Source organism: Felis catus, chromosome E1 (assembly GCF_018350175.1).
Source record: "Felis catus isolate Fca126 chromosome E1, F.catus_Fca126_mat1.0, whole genome shotgun sequence".
In the NCBI taxonomy this organism is placed as follows: Eukaryota; Metazoa; Chordata; class Mammalia; order Carnivora; family Felidae; genus Felis; species Felis catus.
In genome coordinates, this window is record NC_058381.1 from 18236470 (window position 1) to 18256152 (window position 19683).

Here is a 19683-nt window from a genome sequence, read left to right on the forward strand (position 1 = left end):
GCTTCCCTCCGTCTCTTTCTTTCCCCCCACAAAGCAAGCAGTCTGACCACCTCCCCACTCCCCCCCACGTGCCTGCCTCCCTGGCTTGGCCAAGATCAGGGCCAAAGCCAAAGAGCTGGGAGTAGAACCTGCTCCACAGGCAGGGCCTGTCTCAGTGCCAGGCTGCAGGTGGATGGAGCTGGGGCGCTGGGCAGTCACTTGCTCCGTCTTGCCCAGCGACTCCTGGGAGCTGCCTGGCTGCTCTAGGGCTCTTTTCTGCCTCTTTTTAAAAGCCTGCATCCCATGCCAATGTGGGACAAGTACTTGGCATCCTATACAGGTCCAAATCGCGGAGGCTGGGCAGTGGGGTGGGGAAGTGGGGGAAGGACCAAAGATGAGGGGGTCTTGGAGCCCTCCAGGTGGGAAGGCCGCCTAACTCCATACCCGGTCCCACCCTACTGAGGTGAAAGGGAAGTTTGGAGCCAAGGTTACATAGCGAGACAGTGGCTGACCCAGACGGGAGCCCATTGTTTTCTTTCTGCTCTGTCTTGTGTGTCACCCCACATAACCCTTTTCTCTCTGCCCCTGTCTTTGGCCCTCCTCCTCCCTCCCTTCTTGGTTCACATCTGGGCCCTGTCCCACGATAGGCCCCATTCGCTTTTCAGAGACTCTCAGAGGAAGCCCACCTACTCCTAGAGAAGGGCAATGGCTTCCTTCCTTCCCCATGAACCCCTGTCCCCCCAGCCCCGGTGGCCTGGCCCGAGGTCCAGGGTCCTGCTGCCTCCACCTGCCCATCCAGGTGTGCACACCCACAACACACGCCTGCCCACCTCACACCACATAATATCCTGAGGCCCCAGGGAAGCATGCCCACGTGTCCCTGACCCACCTGGTGGAAGGGGGGCTGGGAGGGACAGTACATGTGCTGCAAGGGGGGCTGGTAACAGTACATCCCAGGACCAGTCTCCAAAGCTGAGGGCTTGACCTTGACTTCTGATCCCTGCTGGAAGAAAAAACAGATGACCAGGCTGGGCCTTAGTTTTCTTCCTCCCTCTCTTCTGTGGCTTGAAACTTAACACAAATGCAGCCTCTACTCTGCCTCCCCCAAAGCTTATTCCTAGAGAACAAAGAGAGGACAGAGAAGGTCAGGGGTTTTCCTGAGGGAGCTCAGCAAGTTAGTGGTGGAGCTGGGGCCGGAGTCGACAGCACTCGCCACCCCCCACCCCCCACCTCACTTCAGGTAAGAGGCAGAGGCTGGGCTGTCCAGAGGAGTTGGGTCACGGTGAGGGTGGGTAGGGTCAGAGACCTCCCTGGAATGGCACAAGGATACAGTGTATGAGTCCGCTCATCAAGCCTGGCTTGGGGCCTGCTTGCGTTCAGAGCTGCCAGCCTCTCAGAGCGGGTCTGTGAAGGACATCTGGAAAAGGCCACTGCTCTAGGATTCCCATCACAGAGCCACATTTAGGGGAGCACAGGAAGTGGCCGGACAGGTTGGTCCGGCTCATGACCCCAAGCTCTGTACTTCCTCCTCGGCAAAGCCTAAGGGAGCGCCAGCAGGCTCTTTGGAGGGGGCTAGTGAGTCCTCTCCGCTCTATCTTCTGGCCACCCTCAACTCAAAGCAGCTGGTCTGCTTGAGCCCCATGGCACACTTTCAACCCCGACACAGGGAACCTGTCTTGAGCTGCTGCCAGTGGTGGTGGCCAGACTCTGGCTTCCCAGGGGTTGTGAGCTCCACAGGGAACCCCCAGAGTCTAGCACAATCTCTACCCTGAGTAGGGCCAGAAAGCGTGCACAGCTAGTCCTGGAAGGCGAACCAGGCCAGGAGGAGGTGGACCACTCTTCCTGGGTTACCAGGGGCCATGGGAGCCAGCATCTGGGCCCAGAGGGTCAAATTCAACGGTTAGCTCTTTCTGGATGTGCCCTGGGGTTGCTGATGCAGAGATAGCCATAATCATAGAATCTCAGGCCTGGAAGGGCCAAGAGCACTACGTCCAACCTCCTCATTTGGAAGATGATGGGGCTGAGCCCACTGAGGGGAAGTGACGTGTCCAAGGTCACCCAGTGAATCGACCAGCTAGCTGGTTCTCTGGGCCTGAGCTCCTCTCCACTGTGCAGGGAGTAAGGGAGTGGCCTCAAATCTCAGCCTCACAGGCCAAGGGACACCTTGGGCAAGTCACTTGGCCTCTATGGAACCTCAGTTTCTTCACCTACAAAACGAGGGTAGTGAGGAGTCTTTAGAGGGTTGTTGTGAGGATTAAATGGACCACTTGAAAGAAAAGATCTGGTACAGCAAGCAGGGGCTGGCATTGAGTGGACATTTGGGAGGCAGAAGCTAACATGATGGTGTCCTCACCACGAGTTGCTGTCGTGTTCAATGGGCCTGAGGAAAAGCCAGCAAAGGGCCCCAGAACCAAGGCTCTTGACTTGGCCACAGCTGGTAGGTACCCAAGCCCTTCTCTATCTTCCAAGTCTAGGAATCAGGCTTTGTTGGGGGTGGCTTAGGGATGGAATGGGAGCCTCTTAGAAAGCAAGAGGTGAGGAGAGCTGGTGGGCACCTGGAGAAGGCACAACCCAGGCTGAGGCCTCTCAGTGCTCACTATCTCAGGGATCTCCAAACCTCCCTTTAGATTTCCTCTGCCCAAGGCAACAAGCCTATGAGGCAGGTCCTCGTAACCATACTTTTCAGATGAGGACCAGAGAGGTTAAGTGACTAGCCCAAGATCATACAGCTTGTGGGTATGGCTGTGAAAGGGATATGTTGGTTGACCTTCCAAGGTGCTTTCAAGGTATTTCTATGAATATACCCAGGCCCCATTGTGGGCAAAGAATGGGGCCCGGAAAGTCCTTTGAGAAGACTTAAGCCCTCTCTCAAGACTATGCTGATGCTAGAGAGGAGAACATTGTGCTCCGTGGCTTATCCCCAAACCCTTTCTCTTGACGTCTGGAATGTGTTTTCCTTCTCACATTTGCATATGGGCGGGTAGGTCTGGCTGGGGATTCTTGACACTTAGGCAAACAGAGAAGTCACACACTGGAATCCTGACTCAGGAGCCTCTGGGAAGCTGCCAGCTTCCTTAGCCCGATCTCCCCCACCTTGCCCTCTCCATGCCGGGCCAGGTCAGCATCCCCTCCCCAGCTGACCTGGAGGCCAGAATGAAGCCGAGACCCCAACTTTCTGAACTTGCCGCTTCCCTGGCATAAACTGACCCTGAGTGGAAAAGTCTGGAAAGGGAAGGCGGAGTTTGATCTCAGGGCTTCTGGGAACTAGGACAAGGAGTAGGTGGGATGCCCAGCGGCCACTGGTACTCACCAGGACTTGGGGGCTGTGCTCCTGGCTGGGGTAGGGGAGTCCGTTGCACCAGGCCTCTGCCGAGAAGCCAGGCAGGAAGGCCTCAGCCTCCCCCACATCCACGGGGATCTCCTCGAAGGTCTCCAGTGCCCCCGGGGTCTTAAAGGAGTGTCCATCGAGGGCCAGGGCGGTCTGGGCCTCAGGGAAGACGTCTTCATGGAAATGCCGCTTGTATGGGTGGAAAGGCCCATGGCCGCCCTTAAGGAAGCGCCCAGGGCTGCTTGCTGGGCCCTCCTCAAAGCCGAAGCTGGGGAACTTGTCTGAGGGTGAGAGCCGGAAGGGGCCCGGGCCAGGGCCGGCTGGGCAGTGGACTTGCTCAGGGCCAGGTGACGCGACACTGGGACTCTGTGGGGGCAGTGAGGATGCCCTCTCTGGGGGGCCGTCGGGCACAAATGATGAGCAGCTGAAGCCGGCAAGCTTCTGGGGTGGACAGAGGGTAGAGAGCCTGTGAGTGGATGCTGGGCCAGGACCCTGCCCTGTGCTAGGGTAAAGGGGTCTGTGGCTGAGCTCCGGGGGCTCCCAAACGATGGAGGAGACATAGCCTGCTTTTGGAAGCCCTCGTCTGTGAGGGTACGCTGCTCTTAGATCTGAGGTGCCCTGAGTCAGATGGATATATACAGCCTTGCCCCGGGGAAGCCCCAGATGGAAGGGAGAACCAGAGGCCTCTATCGAACACTTCTGGATCTTGGAGTCACTGGGTACTCGTTCGCTGGTGGAAGGGACAAGGCAGACCCCGGGAGGGCTCTGGGGGTGGGGCCTAGGTGCCAGATACTCACGTTCTGTGGGGCAGGAGAGCCTGGAAGGCCCGGCGCCTGCATGAGGTCCCCCTGGGGCTCGCCCTCCAGTCTGGCGGGGCCGGGCAGCGTGGCGTCAGACTGCGGCGGGAGTAGCGACACCATCACCCGGTCCTGGCCTCGAAGAAAGCCGGCTGTGATGAGAGTGAGGACCAGGGTCCTGCGGTGACCGACCCCAAGTTCACCCCCTCCCCACCCACCCCCTCCCTGGGCTGGGACCCTGACTCCCACCAGACCTCCGGTGAGACACAGACAGATAGACAGGCGGATAAACAGACAAAGTGAGAGAACATCAGAGACAGAAAGAAGCAGATAAACGAGAGGCAGAGGAAGAATGCACAGAGAGAAGACTGGTGGAGACGGAAAAAAACACACCAGGTAGGAAACCCCCCACCCCCACAGTCCCAGGAAGGAGAGTTGGCTGCTCTGGGGCTCAGTGGCAGATGGAGACCCTGCCTCCAGCCCCCGTCTCCCCAGCGCGGGACTGGGCTAGGTGACCGTGACAAGCAGTCTCTGCTCAGTGGCTGAGCAAGCAGGTGGTCCTGAGAGAAGGGGAGCTGGGGAGAGTGGGTCAAGCCCAGGCGGAGGGTGGGAGTGACCCTCACGCTGCAGGTGACCCAGCCCTCAGTAGAGGCTGGGCCTGTGGTGCCATTTCAGGGGCTGGCATGACCCTGAAAGTGTCAAGTGCCACCGGGGACTTGAGGTGACCCGGTTGCCTGGTGGCCCTGTGAGCCTGGCATGACGCCGAGCTGCAGCCACCGGCCCAATGTGCAGTGACGGGCCAGTGCTGTTTTCTCCTACCTCCTCCAAACTGCATCTCGTACCTGTGACCTTGTGCAGGCTACTGCCCCTCCCCCCCTTTTAAAATATTTTATTTTTAAATAATCTCTACACCCAGCGTGGGGCCCGAACTCACAGCTCTGAGATCAAGAGTCACATTCTCTGCAGGCCGAGCCAGCCAGGTGCCCCAGGCCACCGCCCTTTCTGAGCTTTGGTTTCACCATTTGAAAAACTAGGGGCTTGTACTGGATGATAGCGGAGGGCCCTTTCTGCTCAGACATTCTAGAATTATAGCACTTTGTCCCCGGCAGAGCCCAAGAGTTTGAGAGGACTCAGCTCCAAGCCTTTCCTTGCTCGCTGTGTCAGGGAAGCTCTCTGAGCTTGAACCCCATCATTTACAAAACACGGAGGGAGGTAGGGCCTCCCGCATGGAGATGCTGTAGTAAATGAAATCACGCATAGGAAGAATTTAACACAGTGCCCACCATATTGTAAGTGCTCAGTAGATGCCAGCTCTCGTTATTAATATCATGATCAGTACGGCCTTACTATTATCATCCTCAGCTCTTTGCTTTCCTTCTCCACCACCTGCAAAGGGCATTTCTTTTTGAATGTCCTCCTCTTTGCCAAGTAGTCTCCGACAAAGGCTGCCATTTGCTGAGGACCTGCTCTGGGCTGGCTGCTGCGTCAACAGTTTGGAGGATTTTCTCACTGGTTTCTCAGAACAAACTTGTCAGGAAGGTACATCATTACCCTCGCTCTACAGTTACGGAAACTGAGGCTCAGAAGGGTGACCTGACTTGCCCAAATCACATAGCTAATCCTTAATAGGGTAAGGATTCGAACCCAGGGGCGCCTGGGTGGCTCAGTCGGTTGAGCGTCCGACTTCGGCTCAAGTCATGATTTGCGGTCCATGAATTCGAGCCCCGTGTCCGGCTCTGTGCTGACAGCCCAGAGCCTGGAGCCTGCTTCAGATTCTGTGTCTCCCTCTCTCTCTCTCTGCCCCTCCCCTGCTCTCTCTCTCTCTCTCTCAAAAATAAACATTACAAAAAATTAAGGATTTCAACCCAGATCTGTTCGACTCTGGAGGCTGTACTCTTATGGTTTCATCATTTGGTGGGGGTCAGAGTGGGTGTGGGCCAAACAACAAGAAACGTGTGAGGTTTACACTTACCCCTCCCGTCCAAGACCTCTACCAGGCAGATCAGGATAACTGCATTTCCCAGGCCATGATCTCCTGGGAGCTCTGGGAGGGAGGGATGGCCCTGGTGGCCCCATGGTGCCCAGCCTAGGGTTGGCACACCTTTGGGGAATAAACTACCTCCTCTCTTTGATTGGGGGTAATGGGGATTAGGAAGGGAGGGCACTTGCCCCCAAGTCCCTCAGGGGATCAGTAACAGAGGAGGCTAGTAGCTGGGGTCCAGGTGGGGGCCTGGTGGGAGGCTCTCCCTCCCCTTCAAGAGTCTCTGCCGCCCCTTCTCCGTGTCCCGGCACCCTCTCACTCGGCAATGCTAAATGTGGCGTGACCAGGGAAGCGCCGAGCTGGCCGTAACTGGACACCACAGGGGAGCAGGCATGGGGCCCGAGGTGCCGGGCGGCCCATCTCTGGCTCCGCATGACCGCAGGCCTGGCCGCTGCTCCCCGGATAGCTCTGGGACAGCTGGGGCCTGCCTGCCACGCCTGGATCTGGCCCAGAGCCGCTTTCCCAAGCTGTTCTCCAGCCCCTCCAGAGGCAAGGCCCCCGGGCTCTCCCTGCCTCTCCCGGCCCCTCCCCCCACCCCCCCCCAGGTCTCAGGCTTGTAACCGGTGGTGGTCACCCCCTTCTCCAGAGGCAGAATTGTGCATGGTTACAACAGCAAGGGGGGTCGATTTGGTCTGTCTGGCCTGAGTTTGAGCCCCGGTTGTGTACCCGTGTAACTCTTTGCATCTTGCTCCTCTGATAAATGGAGCACGAGGACCTACCTCACAGGGTTGCTGTCATGAAGCTTAAGAGAGACGACGCGTGTAAGATGCCCGGCACATAGAACGTGCTCAAGGACCTATGTCAGATGTGGCTGTGGCCTCTGACCCCAGACCCTAGCTTCCCGATGGTCTCAAATTTAGGCCTGGCAGGCTTGGGGACATGGGCTAATGAGCCCCAGTTGGCGGCTGCCCTTGCTCTTCTGAGACATGAACCTGAGGAGGCCTCTCGGAGCCGCGGCCTGGGCCGCGCCTCCTGCTGAGGGTCCGGCCTTCCCAGGAGGAGCCCTGCGGCCACAGCTGCCTCACCCCCATCCTTATACAAGCCTCTATGTCCCCGGACATTATCTGTAGCCCTGTCTGACTTCCTGCATCTCAGACGCCCTGACTGAATGCTTTAGTTTACAGCCATGACTTTTATACCTCCCCACCCCACCCCTCACCCTCCACCTCCAGGTCCCCAGGGACAGGATTAAAGCTAAGGAGCGAGTACAGAGCTAGAGGCCCACCCCTCTATTTGCGCGGAGGATGCAGAAGTCCTCGAATGGTCCTCGGTGTGGGGCTTCCTCTGGGTTGGTTTTTTAAATTTTTTTTTTTTTTAACATTTATTTATTTTTGAGACAGAGAGAGACAGAGCATGAATGGGGGAGGGGCAGAGAGAGAAGGAGACACAGAATCGGAAGCAGGCTCCAGGCTCTGAGCCATCAGCCCAGAGCCTGACGCGGGGCTCGAACTCACAGACCGCGAGATCGTGACCTGGCTGAAGTCGGACGCTCAACCGACTGCGCCACCCAGGCACCCCATCTGGATTGGTTTTTTAAGTGATGACTCCCGATTCAGTGGCACCCCCTTGGTTGCCTCAGCCCAAGCTCTGTTTTACGAATAAGGAAAGGAGGCCCAGAGAAGAGGTTAGGTAACTTGCCTAAGACCACACAGCCTCTATCAACTGCATTCAAAAGGGCCCTCCTGCCTCAGGGGCTGAGCAGTGGGGCTCTGATGGGTGTATATGGGACGCTCTTGTCCAGCACAGGGAAGAGCTCGTTGTGGGGAGAGGGATGAAGCTGCCTTGGTCCCTGACCCCTCCCTGGGGTAGCCAGCATTGCCCCTGAAGTTGGACGATCTGGTTCAGAAGCTCTAGAGTCAGGATGGGGTTTGAGTCCAGTAACTGTGGGACTTTGGTTGAGCCAGTTGCTTAACCTCCTTCCTTGGGCCTCAGTTTCCTCATCTGTAAAAGAGGGCTAATAATACGTACCTCTCTGGAGGATTAGATGAAATATTGCTTGTAAATCGCTTAATGCATAGTACATGCTCAATAAAGAATAGCTATTATTAATAATTAGCAGTGGGACAGAGTTAATTTAAAGCATGAGCTGGGGGTGGGGTGGGGGAAGGAGAACAGAGGGAACTCCTCTTTCCTGCCTCCCACCTCGGTCTCCATGACTTCATCCTCCTGCATTGGCAGAGGCTAAACTTCCCTCCGCTTGATTCTCCGGCCTCAGAGATCATTCCAGCTCTTCCCCTGTGGTAGAGCTAGTGCCTGTAGAAACTCCCAGGGAAGGTGGGAGGCAGGGGGGTTACTCTATTGCTTTGGATCCCTCAGGAGGCTTTGCTAATGGCTCCAGTGTCCTGAGGCTGGCAACTGCATTCAGAGGGAATTTTTTTTTTAATGTTTATTCATTTTTTGAGAAAGAGAGAAGATGTAAGTGGAGAGGGGCAGGGAGAGAGAGAGAGAGAGAGAGAGAGAGAGAGAGAGACAGAATCCAAAGCATGCTCCAGGCTCAGAGCTGTCAGCACAGAGCCTGACACGGGGCTCGAACCCATGAACCATGAGATCATGACCTGAGCTGAAGTCGGACGCTTAACTGACTGAGCCATCCAGGCGTCCCCAGAGGCAATTTTTCACTGAAGTCTAACCTCTGTCCTATCTGCTTCTGTTCCAAGAAGCATGATGGGATGTGTATTTGCAAATATCAGCAAACCAGTGTGGGAAGTCCAGTCTGCTCTCCTCCTTCCCCGGATCCCAGGAGCTCCCCTCCCATGACCCTCTCCCTTAGGGTAGCCTTCCCCACCCCACAGCTTGCCCCCTTCCTGGACTGGAGCCAGGCCTGGACTCTCAATGGTGGACTGTGCCCTGGGGTCCCTTCGACTGTGTGGACGAGCATTCTCACAATTCTATATCTATAAAGCACTCTGCGGCTTACCAAGCACTTGTATCTGTATCTGTTATCTCATTTCATTCACCTGTTGCCCTAGAGGCTAACAGGCAGTTAGGTGTGCTGGCGACACCTACTATGGGTTTGCAAGGGTCATCTGTACCCACTTCTTTCCAACTCCTGGTTCAGTCCAATGAGCCCAAATTGGCCATCGTGTAAGTATTTACCCATGGAAACCAGCAAACGCTACAAATCAGAGCCTTCTCTCTTTTTTTTTTGAGAGCTGGTTGGTGAACATTGATCAGCACACCCCCAGTAGGGGAGCAAGGTCATTAACCCCATTTTTCAGAGGAGAGAATTGAGGCCCAGAGAGGGGAAATGTCCTGCCCAGTGCCACATAGCTAAAAGCTGAAAATCACATTTGATTCTCAGGCCTCCAGAGCCCCAACCACACCCCCAAACACACACACACACTCCTGAGGTGCAACCCTGGCAAAACATTAGCCGAAGACCATTTCAGTATCTGGGCATTCTGTCTACCCTCTGCTCTTTGAACTACCTCTCCTCTGTCCATCACCCTTGGAGAGTAGGAGGGCACGGGTGGGGATGGGAGAAGTAGACTTGATCTTCCCTGGAGTCAAAGGGAAGTCAGAGCAGAATCCTTGCTCCCTAACTTGAGTAAGGAGCATGATGGTAAGAAATTCCCCAGGAGGGGGGTGCCTGGATGGCTCGGTCGGTTAAGTGGTTAAGCGTCTGACTCTTGATCTTGATGTTGGTTCAGATCATGATCTCAAGGTTTGTGAGCCTGGAGCCTGCTTCAGATTCTGTGTCTCCCTCTCTCCCTGCCCCTCCCCCGCTTGCACTCTGTCTCTTTCTCTCTCTCTCTCTCAAAAATAAACACACACACACACACACACACACACACACACACACACACACACAAAGAATCCCAAGCAGGCTCCACACGGGGCTCGAATCCAAGAACCGTGAGATCATAACCTGAGCCAAAGTCAGACGTTCAACCAACTGAGCCACTCAGGCGTCCCCTACTTGGGATTCTGTCTCTCTTCTCTGCCCCCTCCTCAGCTCTTGCACTATCTCTCTCTCTCTCTCAAAATAGATAAACTTAAAAAAACAAAGTAAAAAAAAGAAATTCCCCAAAAGGCATGACAAGAGGATCCACAAGGCGCATCAATGAATCCTTGCTCTGTGCCCTTCCCGCAAACAGCTGGGCCCTGTGCTCCCTCTACCAAGCATCTCCCCACCTCTGAGACCCTTTTCCTAGTGCCTTAGGACTCAGCAGAAGGGGCCATTTGGGGGTGGGGGCTGGGAGACACCCTGTTTGCTGGTCGTGTGACCTTGGGCAAGTGGCATCCTCTTTCGTACCTTTGTTCCCTTATAAGTACAGTGAAAGGCTGGGACCATTTGCATCGGAAGATGCAGAGGCGGGTCCTATGGAGGTGACTACGTCTGCAGGGCCGGCACCCCTGGCCTGCCTTCAGGAGGGACCTCCCTGAGGAGATCCTCAAGGGGATCAGGAATAGCTGGGTGACTTATGATACCCCAGAAGAGTGTCATCATCCTCATGTTATAGATGAGGAAACCGGCTCAAAGAGGTTAGCCTGACTTGCCTGAGTTCCCTCGGCTACCAGATTCTGCTCCCCAGCATTCAGACACAGGTCTCAAAGTCAGTGGGCTACACGGCCGAGCCTCAGGAGCACATTAGCCTCCTCGCTCACCCCTGGAAGTCAGAGCGGCTGGTGGGGCGGGGGGAGGCGGGCAACGTGGGAGGTTTCCTGGGGAGGGTCTGTCCCTGTGTCCTCTGTGGGCAGCTGAGTCACAGAAGACACCGAGGGCCCCGACTGGGCTCTCTCCACACTCCCTCCCACCGGGCAGCCTCCTACCCGCCCTTCATGAGCCAGGTGGAGATGGCGCAGTTCCGCCTTAATGGTTTCTGTCACTGGCTGCGGCAGCATGTTTTATGAGGGGCGGGCCGTGCCCAGGGCGCCTGTGGCCCCACCCGGGGCTCCGCCCGCCCCGGCTGCTGGGAGGGGCCCCTGGAGCAGCTCAGTAATTACCCAGTTGGGGCTGGCACTGGAGGGCCCGGGGCCTGCTCCTGAGGCTTGAGCACCCCAGGACAGCGGGAGTCTGAGAGTGCCAACAAGGAAGAAAGTTCTAGATCCTCTCATCCCGTCAAGGTTGGGGGTTCTGAAGCCAAAATTCTGGCCCCTCTGGCTCTTCGCCCTGCCTCGGGTTCAGGAAAAGTGGCAGCTGCCCCTGCCTTCAGATCTGGTTCAAGTGCTTGGAGAAGCAGCTACGGGCAGAGGGGGTGGTGGGGGGGTGGGGTGGGGTGGAGTGGGGAAGAACAAAGCGACAAGAGCAAGCGTGTCCCCGCTGTGAGACTTTCTTCCAGTCTGAGCCGCTGTCACCCACAGCAGAGCCATTCCCACCCCCCAAAGCAGAGCTCACCCAAAGCCACCTCAGCCATCCCCCTGCTTCTGGAAGTAGGCTGGTCCTAGAGTATCACTCGGCAGGCCCATCCTGAGAAAGTACTTGAGCCTCCTTCCGTGTCTGGGGCTGACCTGGAAGTTCTTCCAGATATCTAACCTTAATCTCCCATGTCATCTTAGCCCTCCCGCTCTGTTCTTCCTGCCATCTACCGAGGGATCCTCCAGAGGCTGTTTAAATGGCAATGGACTCATCCCCTCTCCACAGCCTTGCGGTGGATGCCTGACTCCGACAGTTTCCTGCTTTCCCACTCTCCTTGGCCCTGCACCCCTTCCTTCCCACCATCCCTGGCCACCTCCCCATCTCCCCAGCCCGTCCCCAGCCCCTGCCACCCAGCTCTGGCCCCAGAGGAGCTGAATCCAAGCACTCACAGTGGGCTCTGGGCCATGGCCACCATCACGGCTTCGGGGAGTCATTGAGCCCAGCGACAAGCCAGCAGCCTCCATCGAGGTATAAATACTCCCACATGCCTGGACCAGCCCCCTGCCTGAGGGCCGGGGCGGGGCTGCCTCCCCAGGCCTGGCAGGCAGGTCACATGCCCCATAAATGCCACAGGACCACAGGCCCTTCCCAGCAGCCCTGGGGAGACCAATTGGGGCTTGACCTTTCTGGATAGATGGACAATGGATGGGTGGATGGACAGGTGGATAGACAGAAGGGTAGACGGATGGTTAGAGTGGACAGATCAAAGGATGGACAGATTGATGGATGGACTAATGACTGGATGGAAAGCTGGATAGGTGGATAGATGGACAGACAGACAGATGAATAGACAGGGGACAGATTGAACTGCCTGTGGATGTTCATTTGGTAGATGGGAAATAAGGGATGCTTGGTTTTAAGGAAATAAGAAATACTACCCCTCACGCTCCCATCCATTCCCTTCTAAGACACACTTCCCAGGACCCCTTTTCTCCTAGAAAAGACTGGCCACCTAGTCTGAGGGATTGGCTCTGCTGGGTCTCCCTTCTCCTCGGATGCCCCTTTCCGGAGACCTCTCACCTAAATACCCCAACCCCCAAAGATCTTTTGCTCTTACTCTTGGGGATCATTGGCGGACCATCTTTTCCTTCCTCCTGCCTATTCCTGAGTCCAGGCTCTGAGGCTGTGAGCCCACCTCCAGATTTTGCTCCCAGAAGCAAGGTCAGCTTGCCCTCCAAGGCTAGCAGGAGAAGAGGGAAGCAAAATTCTCAATTCCAAAACCATGAGCCCCTTAGATGGGCAATTTAGGGAGAAGATGCCCCTTGCCTCTTACCTTCCCCAGAGGTTTTAAAAAATTTTTTTTTCAACGTTTATTTATTTTTGGGACACAGAGAGACAGAGCATGAACGGGGGAGGGGCAGAGAAAGAGGGAGACACAGAATCGGAAACAGGCTCCAGGCTCTGAGCCATCAGCCCAGAGCCCGACGCGGGGCTCGAACTCACGGACCGCGAGATCGTGACCTGGCTGAAGTCGGATGCTTAACCGACTGCGCCACCCAGGCGCCCCCCCCCAGAGGTTTTTAAAAGCATGATTGGGTCTGATGGTGAGAACAGGCTCGACAAGGGACTTGTGGGTAGACAAAGTGACCCAGAACCATTGGCGGCTTGACTAGAGAGTTGGGCTCCTGGAAGGGGGGGACTTCTTGTCTGCTTAATCCCCCCTGGGGCACAGTGTGAAGAGAGCAGTGGTCTGAGGCCTTAGACACTGGTTCCCAGAGAAGCAAGCTCCTTCCAATCCTCAGTCTGCCCAGCCGTGAAAGGGACCGAAGAGTGGGGGTGAGATGTGGAGTGATGGGAGGAACAGGAGGATTTTTCACAGATTATGAAATATGGCCTTGTTTTCCCTTACAACAAGCTTCCTCCAGCCATGCCATCTGTAGGGAGGTAGAGGAATGGGCTGAGGGATGGGACCACATTGCTTGCCTCTGAGCACCCATTAGCGCTACAGTCCTGTGTCCAGAAGTCCCACCCCCATCAGGAAGTCCCTGAGCTGAACCTGTGGTTCTCCCCCTGTGGGCTGCATTGATAACTGGCTGCAGAGTTGATTGGCTGTGGTATGATTGGCAGCTGAGGATTTGAGCTGTGAGACCAATAGGGGTGACTGGAGCCCTGTTTTACCTCATCCCCTAGTCTGGCATTTATCATCTCATAAGCCCCATCATCCTTCTGATCAAGGACCCCAGAAGTGTCCTTTTCCCAGCTCTGCCAGCAGCATCGGCTAGTGGGGGAGTGAATCTCATTTCCTCCTTTATTAAATGGGCTCATCTTTGCCCTACGTACCTCACCTGACTATCCTGGGGACGGAGTGAGAACCAGGCAATAAAAATGCCTGAAGGAAGACGAACTGACACCATCTTTTCTGGTGCTCCTGTGTCCTCCCCTCAGATTCTGGGCCCATGGGATTTCAGGAAAGGGAGGAGGGCTGAGATCTTTTCCCCTTCAACCATGTGCCCTTCCCAGGGTGTTTGTTCCCTATGGGGGTGGTCAAGAGCTCTCACACCCACATGGGGCTCTCTTCTGTCAGTGCAGAGCCTGCTTTGGATCCTCTGTCTCCCTCTTTCTCTGCCCCTCCCTGCTCACGTGCTCTCTCTTTCTCTCTCAAAAAAGAAAGAAACTTAAAAAAAAAGTATAGGAGCGCCTGAATGGCTCAGTCAGTTAAATGTCCGACTTGGGCTCACGTCATGATCTCACGGTTCTTGGATTCAAGCCCTGCATCAGGCTCTCTGCTATCAGTGGGGAGCCTGCTTCGGATCCTCTGTCTCTCCCTCTCTCTTTGCCCTTCCCCTTTCGCTCTCTCTCTCTCAAAAAATAAATAAACTTAAAAAAAAAAAAGGAGTGCTCACATCCAGTGGGTGGCCCCCTCTTTGCCTGCCCACCCTAGTGGGGGCTCAGGTTCCTGCCATCCCTTGGGCCAGGGGCCTCTTGTGCTCTGTACATATCATTTCCGGAAGCCCTGCTCATTATTACCAGTCTATCATTAGGGGTATTAATTCTGCCACCACTACTAATAATACAGATCTAGTACCAGACAAATACATACTGTGCAGCCCCTCCCCCCAAGCCATCCTGAGCACGTGCGAGCACATACAAGGCAGACAGTAAGCTTAGTGCTTGACTTTACTGAACTGGAGTGAAAAGAGCACTGAGGGGCCCTCCCCTCCCCCTCCCCCCAAGTCCCTCTCTATTTGACAGATAAGGAAACTGAAGGGATTGTGGAGGAGATCGTTCTCTGCTCTGTAGGTACCTGGGCACCGACCCTTTCTCCAGGAACCTGGGCTGGGTGAAGCTGGCTGAGTGCCTACTTATTCCCTTGCTCATCTGAGGAGAAGGATGTGGAGAAGGGGCATGTTCTGGGGGGTATTCCCCCAAGCCCATACAGCTCCTGGGCTCCAGCCCCCACCTTTCTCCCCCCAGCACCTCCAAATCCCCCTGGGCTTGGCATGGTCATCCCAAAGAACTTTCTCTCCAAAACCCTTCCTGCCTCAGAGATTGGGCATACTTATGGGAAGGCCCAGAGAGGCCGAGCCTCCTCTCCAAAACCACATGCTCTGTGGGGCTCAGTGTGGGCTCCAGGAACCCCTCCCAGAAGGAGCTGGGGATGTCTCTGACAGTGGACACTTCTGCTCTGTCTCTGCTTAGATCACTCTGGTTCTGCTAAGTGGAGTCTGATAATTGGCTTTTCTGAGCACGGTGGGGTGTGTGTGTGTGTGTGTGTGTGTGTGTGTCCTTGAGCACATCCTATGCCTTGGCTGGTATAGTCTGGGACATGGCTATGGAATTTACAAGTGTAGGTGGAATCTCCAACTGTCTCCGGGCGATCCAGTTCTAGGGACACACCCCATTCTAGGGGTGTGTGTTTGTGTGTGTGTGTGTGTGTGTGTGTGTGTGTGTACGCGCGCGCGCACGCGTGTGTGTGATGGTGCCCAAGCCGGCTGTAGTTTGTCAGAAGCAATAGTTTCAGGCTAGAGGAGCAGGGCTTGAAGCTGACTGATTATGCATCTTCCCCTGAGCATGGGGTGGAGGTTCAGGCCAGACCTTCCAGTGGGTTCTCTTGTTGCATCTCGAGGGGTGCTCACCCCCTGGAGCTGCCAGAGTAACTGTGAGAGCAAGGGTTCCCTTTTCTCTGTGACTCACAGCTGGCTCTCAAGTCAAGTTCCTTGAGCGATCACGATTCAGCTAATTCTCTCCCCGGCCCCATTCATCTGAGCTGACTAAGCAAGAGCCACAGGCAGGGTAGAGACCTGGGGACGCTCAGGACAGCAGTCATTCTTAACCCCGCAGGCCTTCTTGCCTCAGCCTCTGTCCATTTCCCTGCTTTGGGCCTGGTCGTGCCTAATTGGATCGGTTACACCTGCAGCCCCCAAGAAAGGTTGCCACTGCCTCCCTTTGGGGCCCTCCGGGCACGTCTCTCCATCTTCCCCTTCCACCTGCCACCCACCTGCAGTGTGGAGAGGTCCACCTGGACATCAGACCTCAATTTGTCTTGCTGCATTTGGTCTCATTTTTTACTGTTTGGTCAACGCCCGGCCTTTAAGGCCTGGATAGGATCAGGAAGTAGAGAGGGCTTCTCCAGGGATGACCCCCTCCAGTCCGCTTTGTTCTAGTGGCATTGCTCTGGGCCTTTCCTGAACACTGGGAGAATGTGAAGGACACAGGAGGACGCAGTGAGGATGATGATGAGGGGGTGCTGGGCTCCTAGGGGGACCTCTGGTGTATGGAGAGATCCATTCCGGGGAGGTGGTAGTGGAAGATGGGTTTGGGGATGAGGTTGGAGGCGGGCACAGAGGTGGAGGAAGGGGCAATAAATTGGAAAGACCAAAATTATTCAGGGACGTTTGATACTTTGAAATGCACTCTTCCAGAGGTCATCTTGTCATTTCCCTGCTCCTGGGCATGTTGCCAGCCCAACCACACCCACCCCAGATCAATGGTTGTCTCTCCACTCAGGAAACCACCTCCTGTGGTCACACAGTCCAGCCAAACTCAAGTTACGATACTGAAACATGTCATGATGTCTAATGCCAATCTCTCCTGTGGCAGAAGCCGATCTCGGCTTGTTGGACTCGCTCCCTGCAGGCCGAGCAGGGATGGCGGGCTGTGACTGGGAAGGAAATAGGGGAGGGCATACCTTTGGGACCCCTGTCCCTTGCATCCCTCTGTTATGGGGGAATCAGGGGAGGCGTGCAGAAGTGGCTCCCAGCAGCCCCACCTCATGAGAATACGGAGCTGGAAAGACCATTAGAGGGGCAGTGGACAGGGGGCCTTCCTTCCGTCCCTTCCTGTACACAAGGTCTCAGGAAATTTCAGCGTGACTTGGGAACAGTCTCTGGCTATCCGCGTGAGCCCTGTGCCGGCATATTCTGCTGATACATGAAGACTCCGGCTGGGAGGAGGAAGTTAGACATCAGGAAGGATTTCCTGGCTGGGAAGGACAGACAGAGCCCATGGGAAGAGGTGTCGCTTTCTTAGAGGGCAGATGGGACTCTCCTTGGGGGCTAAAGAAAAAGGTTCTCCCTGAGACCAGGGTGGAGGTGGGGGCTGGCACACCACAACTTCCCAGAAGGCACGCGTCTCCCGTGGGCTTTACCCTTGTCTTTAACTTTCCCAGGCCGCCTCCCTCTGTCACAAGGAATGGCAAAGGCTATCGGTAGGGGGCCAATGTGGGCTCGGTGTGAGATTGAGACAAAGATGGGGGCAGGGAGGGGGTCCTGCCCTCCTTCCCAAGAGCAGAATTGAGAGGATTCTGGGGCTCCCTGAGCCCCTGGGAAATAAAGTCCTCTGAGAACTCCCTGGCATTCCCGGGAGAACAGGTTCCTGGCCCTGGGAGGTGAGTGAGGCGCCGGGCCTGGGGGGGCAGCATGCCTCAGCAGGCCCTGGAGCCGGGAGCTCAGCTCCGCACAGGCAGCGGCATGGGGCGGGGCCGGGCGGGGAGCTGGGAGGATGAGCGCCTCTCCCCATGGCCCCGTGGCCCCTGACGATCCTGAGCTTCCCCAGTCCCAGCCTGACTGTGGCCCTGCCTGGCCCTCCACGTGAGAGAGGTCCTGGGACAGGAGGTGCTGCCCATCCCTCCCCCCCCCACACCATCAGTTGGGGACGCCCCCCTACCGCCTGTGTCCTGGGGGTCAGAGAATGACCAACGTGGCATAAGGGCCTGAGCCAGGCCCTGCGGGGGGGCGGGAGCGGGGATGGGCTGGAGTGCGATGCCATCCCTCCACCACACCCTCCAGTTCAGCCCAGAGGAGCTGGGTTTCATCAGTGGGGGAAGGCCACGGTCAAGCAGAGCTGGACTCCGTGGCAGTGGAGACTTCATGACTTCGAGGGAGCTGACCAAACGTCCTCCCTCAGGATTAGCAAAGTGAGGAGGGCACCCCTGCGGGCAGGGGGGATGCGTGGTATAGAGGCAGGGAGAGGGATGAAGCGACTTCCCTGGGGTGTGCCCTCTCCCCCTGGGTCCTTTCCCACCGGCCAGCTGTGCCTGGCCACGGGACGCACACAAACATACCCCCTCACACACACTTCTGGGTATAGAGAGAAGAGGCAAACACTTGTTAGAGTCCATGCTTTATCTAACTTGCTTCTTCGAACAACACTTCGGGAGGACCTGGGGGACTCCCTGGGGAATGCCAGAAACTTACCTGATGCCTGATGCGGGGAGGGGGTGGGGAGAAGCCCTGGGAGCCAGAGAGGGCTTCCTGCCGGTCCAGCCGTTTCCCTAAGGGCCTTTGCCTCCCGGACTCCCAATTCTGGGTATCAGGGGTCCTAGAGCTGCCTGCCTCTCCCGGGTCTGCTCCCTGGGCCCCCCGATTTCAGAAGTCTTGATGGAGAGAGGTATTCCTAGACCTCCAGGGGATTCTGCCTTGAGCTCAGCATCAGCAACCGGCCACAGCACCTGTTTGCCACCTGTCTGCTTCTCCACCAGGTGCACCACCCCCTTCCTGCACCCCAGGCCTCCCCGGAGCCCCCAGGCATCTAGACCCCAGCCCAGGCCGCCCAGAGATGTTGAGCGATTTCTTGATCAACACACCCCCTTGGCACCACCCAGCCCCCAGAGCTGGGGTCCCCCCTCTCCCCCAGAAAGCCACTAACGTTGGGAATCTGCCTCCCTGTCTTTCAGCTCTTGTTTTCCAGTTCTAGCATTGCCAAGTCCTCATTTTCTCCCAGCGCGGGGTGGCAAAGCAAAGCCTCTCCAAGCACAGAGCCGCACACAAAATCCAACAAAACACCAGAAAGAAAAGCCCTCCTACAGCAAGAAGGGTTGGAGTGGGACGGCCTGGGACAGGGACGAGAGGGAGGACCACGAGGGGGTCCTCCTTGGCCTCCAGGCACTCACCCTGCTTCCTGAGTCTCCCTTGAGCTGCAGTGAGAAGATGGGGAGCACCCAGGGGCTCCCAGTCTCTCCCAGGGCCCGTTAAAAAGGCAACCCCCCACCCCATGCTCCGGCCCGGCCCTGCTGGCCTCCACGGCTGACTTGGGACAGGTCTCCTCTTACCTGCTCAGTGAAGCAGGTCGGCGTGGGGGCCCGGGTCTGGGGGGCCAGGAGCTCCGTCCGCCTGTCAGTCCGTCAGCTTGGCCGCCCTGGGTCTGTGCTGACATCAGGTGAGGGGAGGCAGCTGCTGGGTGAGCCAATAATTATGATATCAGCTTCCCCTTGCCCCGAGGGGCTGCTGCCAAAACGGGGAGAAGAGCAAGGTGACTAAGAAGCTAGTTTGCTCCTTGGCTCTTGTTTGACAGGTACCGGCTCCTGTGCCCGCCCCGGCCACACCCCGGCTCCCCCCAACCCCTCCCTTCTCCTGGGCCAGCCCTGGCCCCCAATCTCTGCCAGCGGGCACGGCCTGTGGCCCGCGGAGGAGGGGGTTGTCCCGTGGCCCCCACCTGCACCCCAGAAGGGGGATGTCAGCCCTCACGGGTGGGGCACAGGCCTGTCGGGACACGCACACGTGTGTCAGGAGAGCTGGGCCACCGCATGTATGTTCACGGCGCCTGCAAAGGGATTCCAGGGAGCAGCTCTGCGTGGCGGCCCAGGGTTCTCTGCGGCCTAATGTGGACGGGCAGGGGTTGTGACCCCTCAAGGGCCAGGTGGCAAGCACAGAGGTGCAGAGAACTGTCTGTCCATGGGGTCCATCCGTCTGTCTGTCTCTCCGGTCCCTCTGATGCCTTCAGGGTGTGTCCTTGTGTGGGT

The 19683-nt window shown here is 56.7% G+C and overlaps 1 protein-coding gene across 7 annotated transcripts in view; it reads right to left on the bottom strand.

Annotated features, from left to right (window-relative positions):
- Positions 1-19211, bottom strand: part of FOXN1 (forkhead box N1) — a 28611-nt gene extending 9400 nt beyond the window's left edge. Inside the window, exons 1-4 of one of the 7 annotated variants that reach the window (XM_019817475.3) lie at positions 18994-19211; positions 4105-4236; positions 3290-3748; positions 869-982 (exon numbers count right to left, since the gene is read on the bottom strand). In XM_019817475.3, coding sequence (XP_019673034.2) covers positions 869-982; positions 3290-3748; positions 4105-4227 — 696 coding nt within the window. In that variant the 5' untranslated portion in view covers positions 4228-4236; positions 18994-19211. Of the gene's footprint in view, positions 1-868; positions 983-3289; positions 3749-4104; positions 4257-11893; positions 11964-18993 lie in introns of those variants that run through there. The other 6 variants (XM_019817476.3, XM_019817473.3, XM_019817474.3 and 3 more) reach the window with 6 other exon arrangements.
- Positions 19212-19683: the final 472 nt, after the last annotated feature.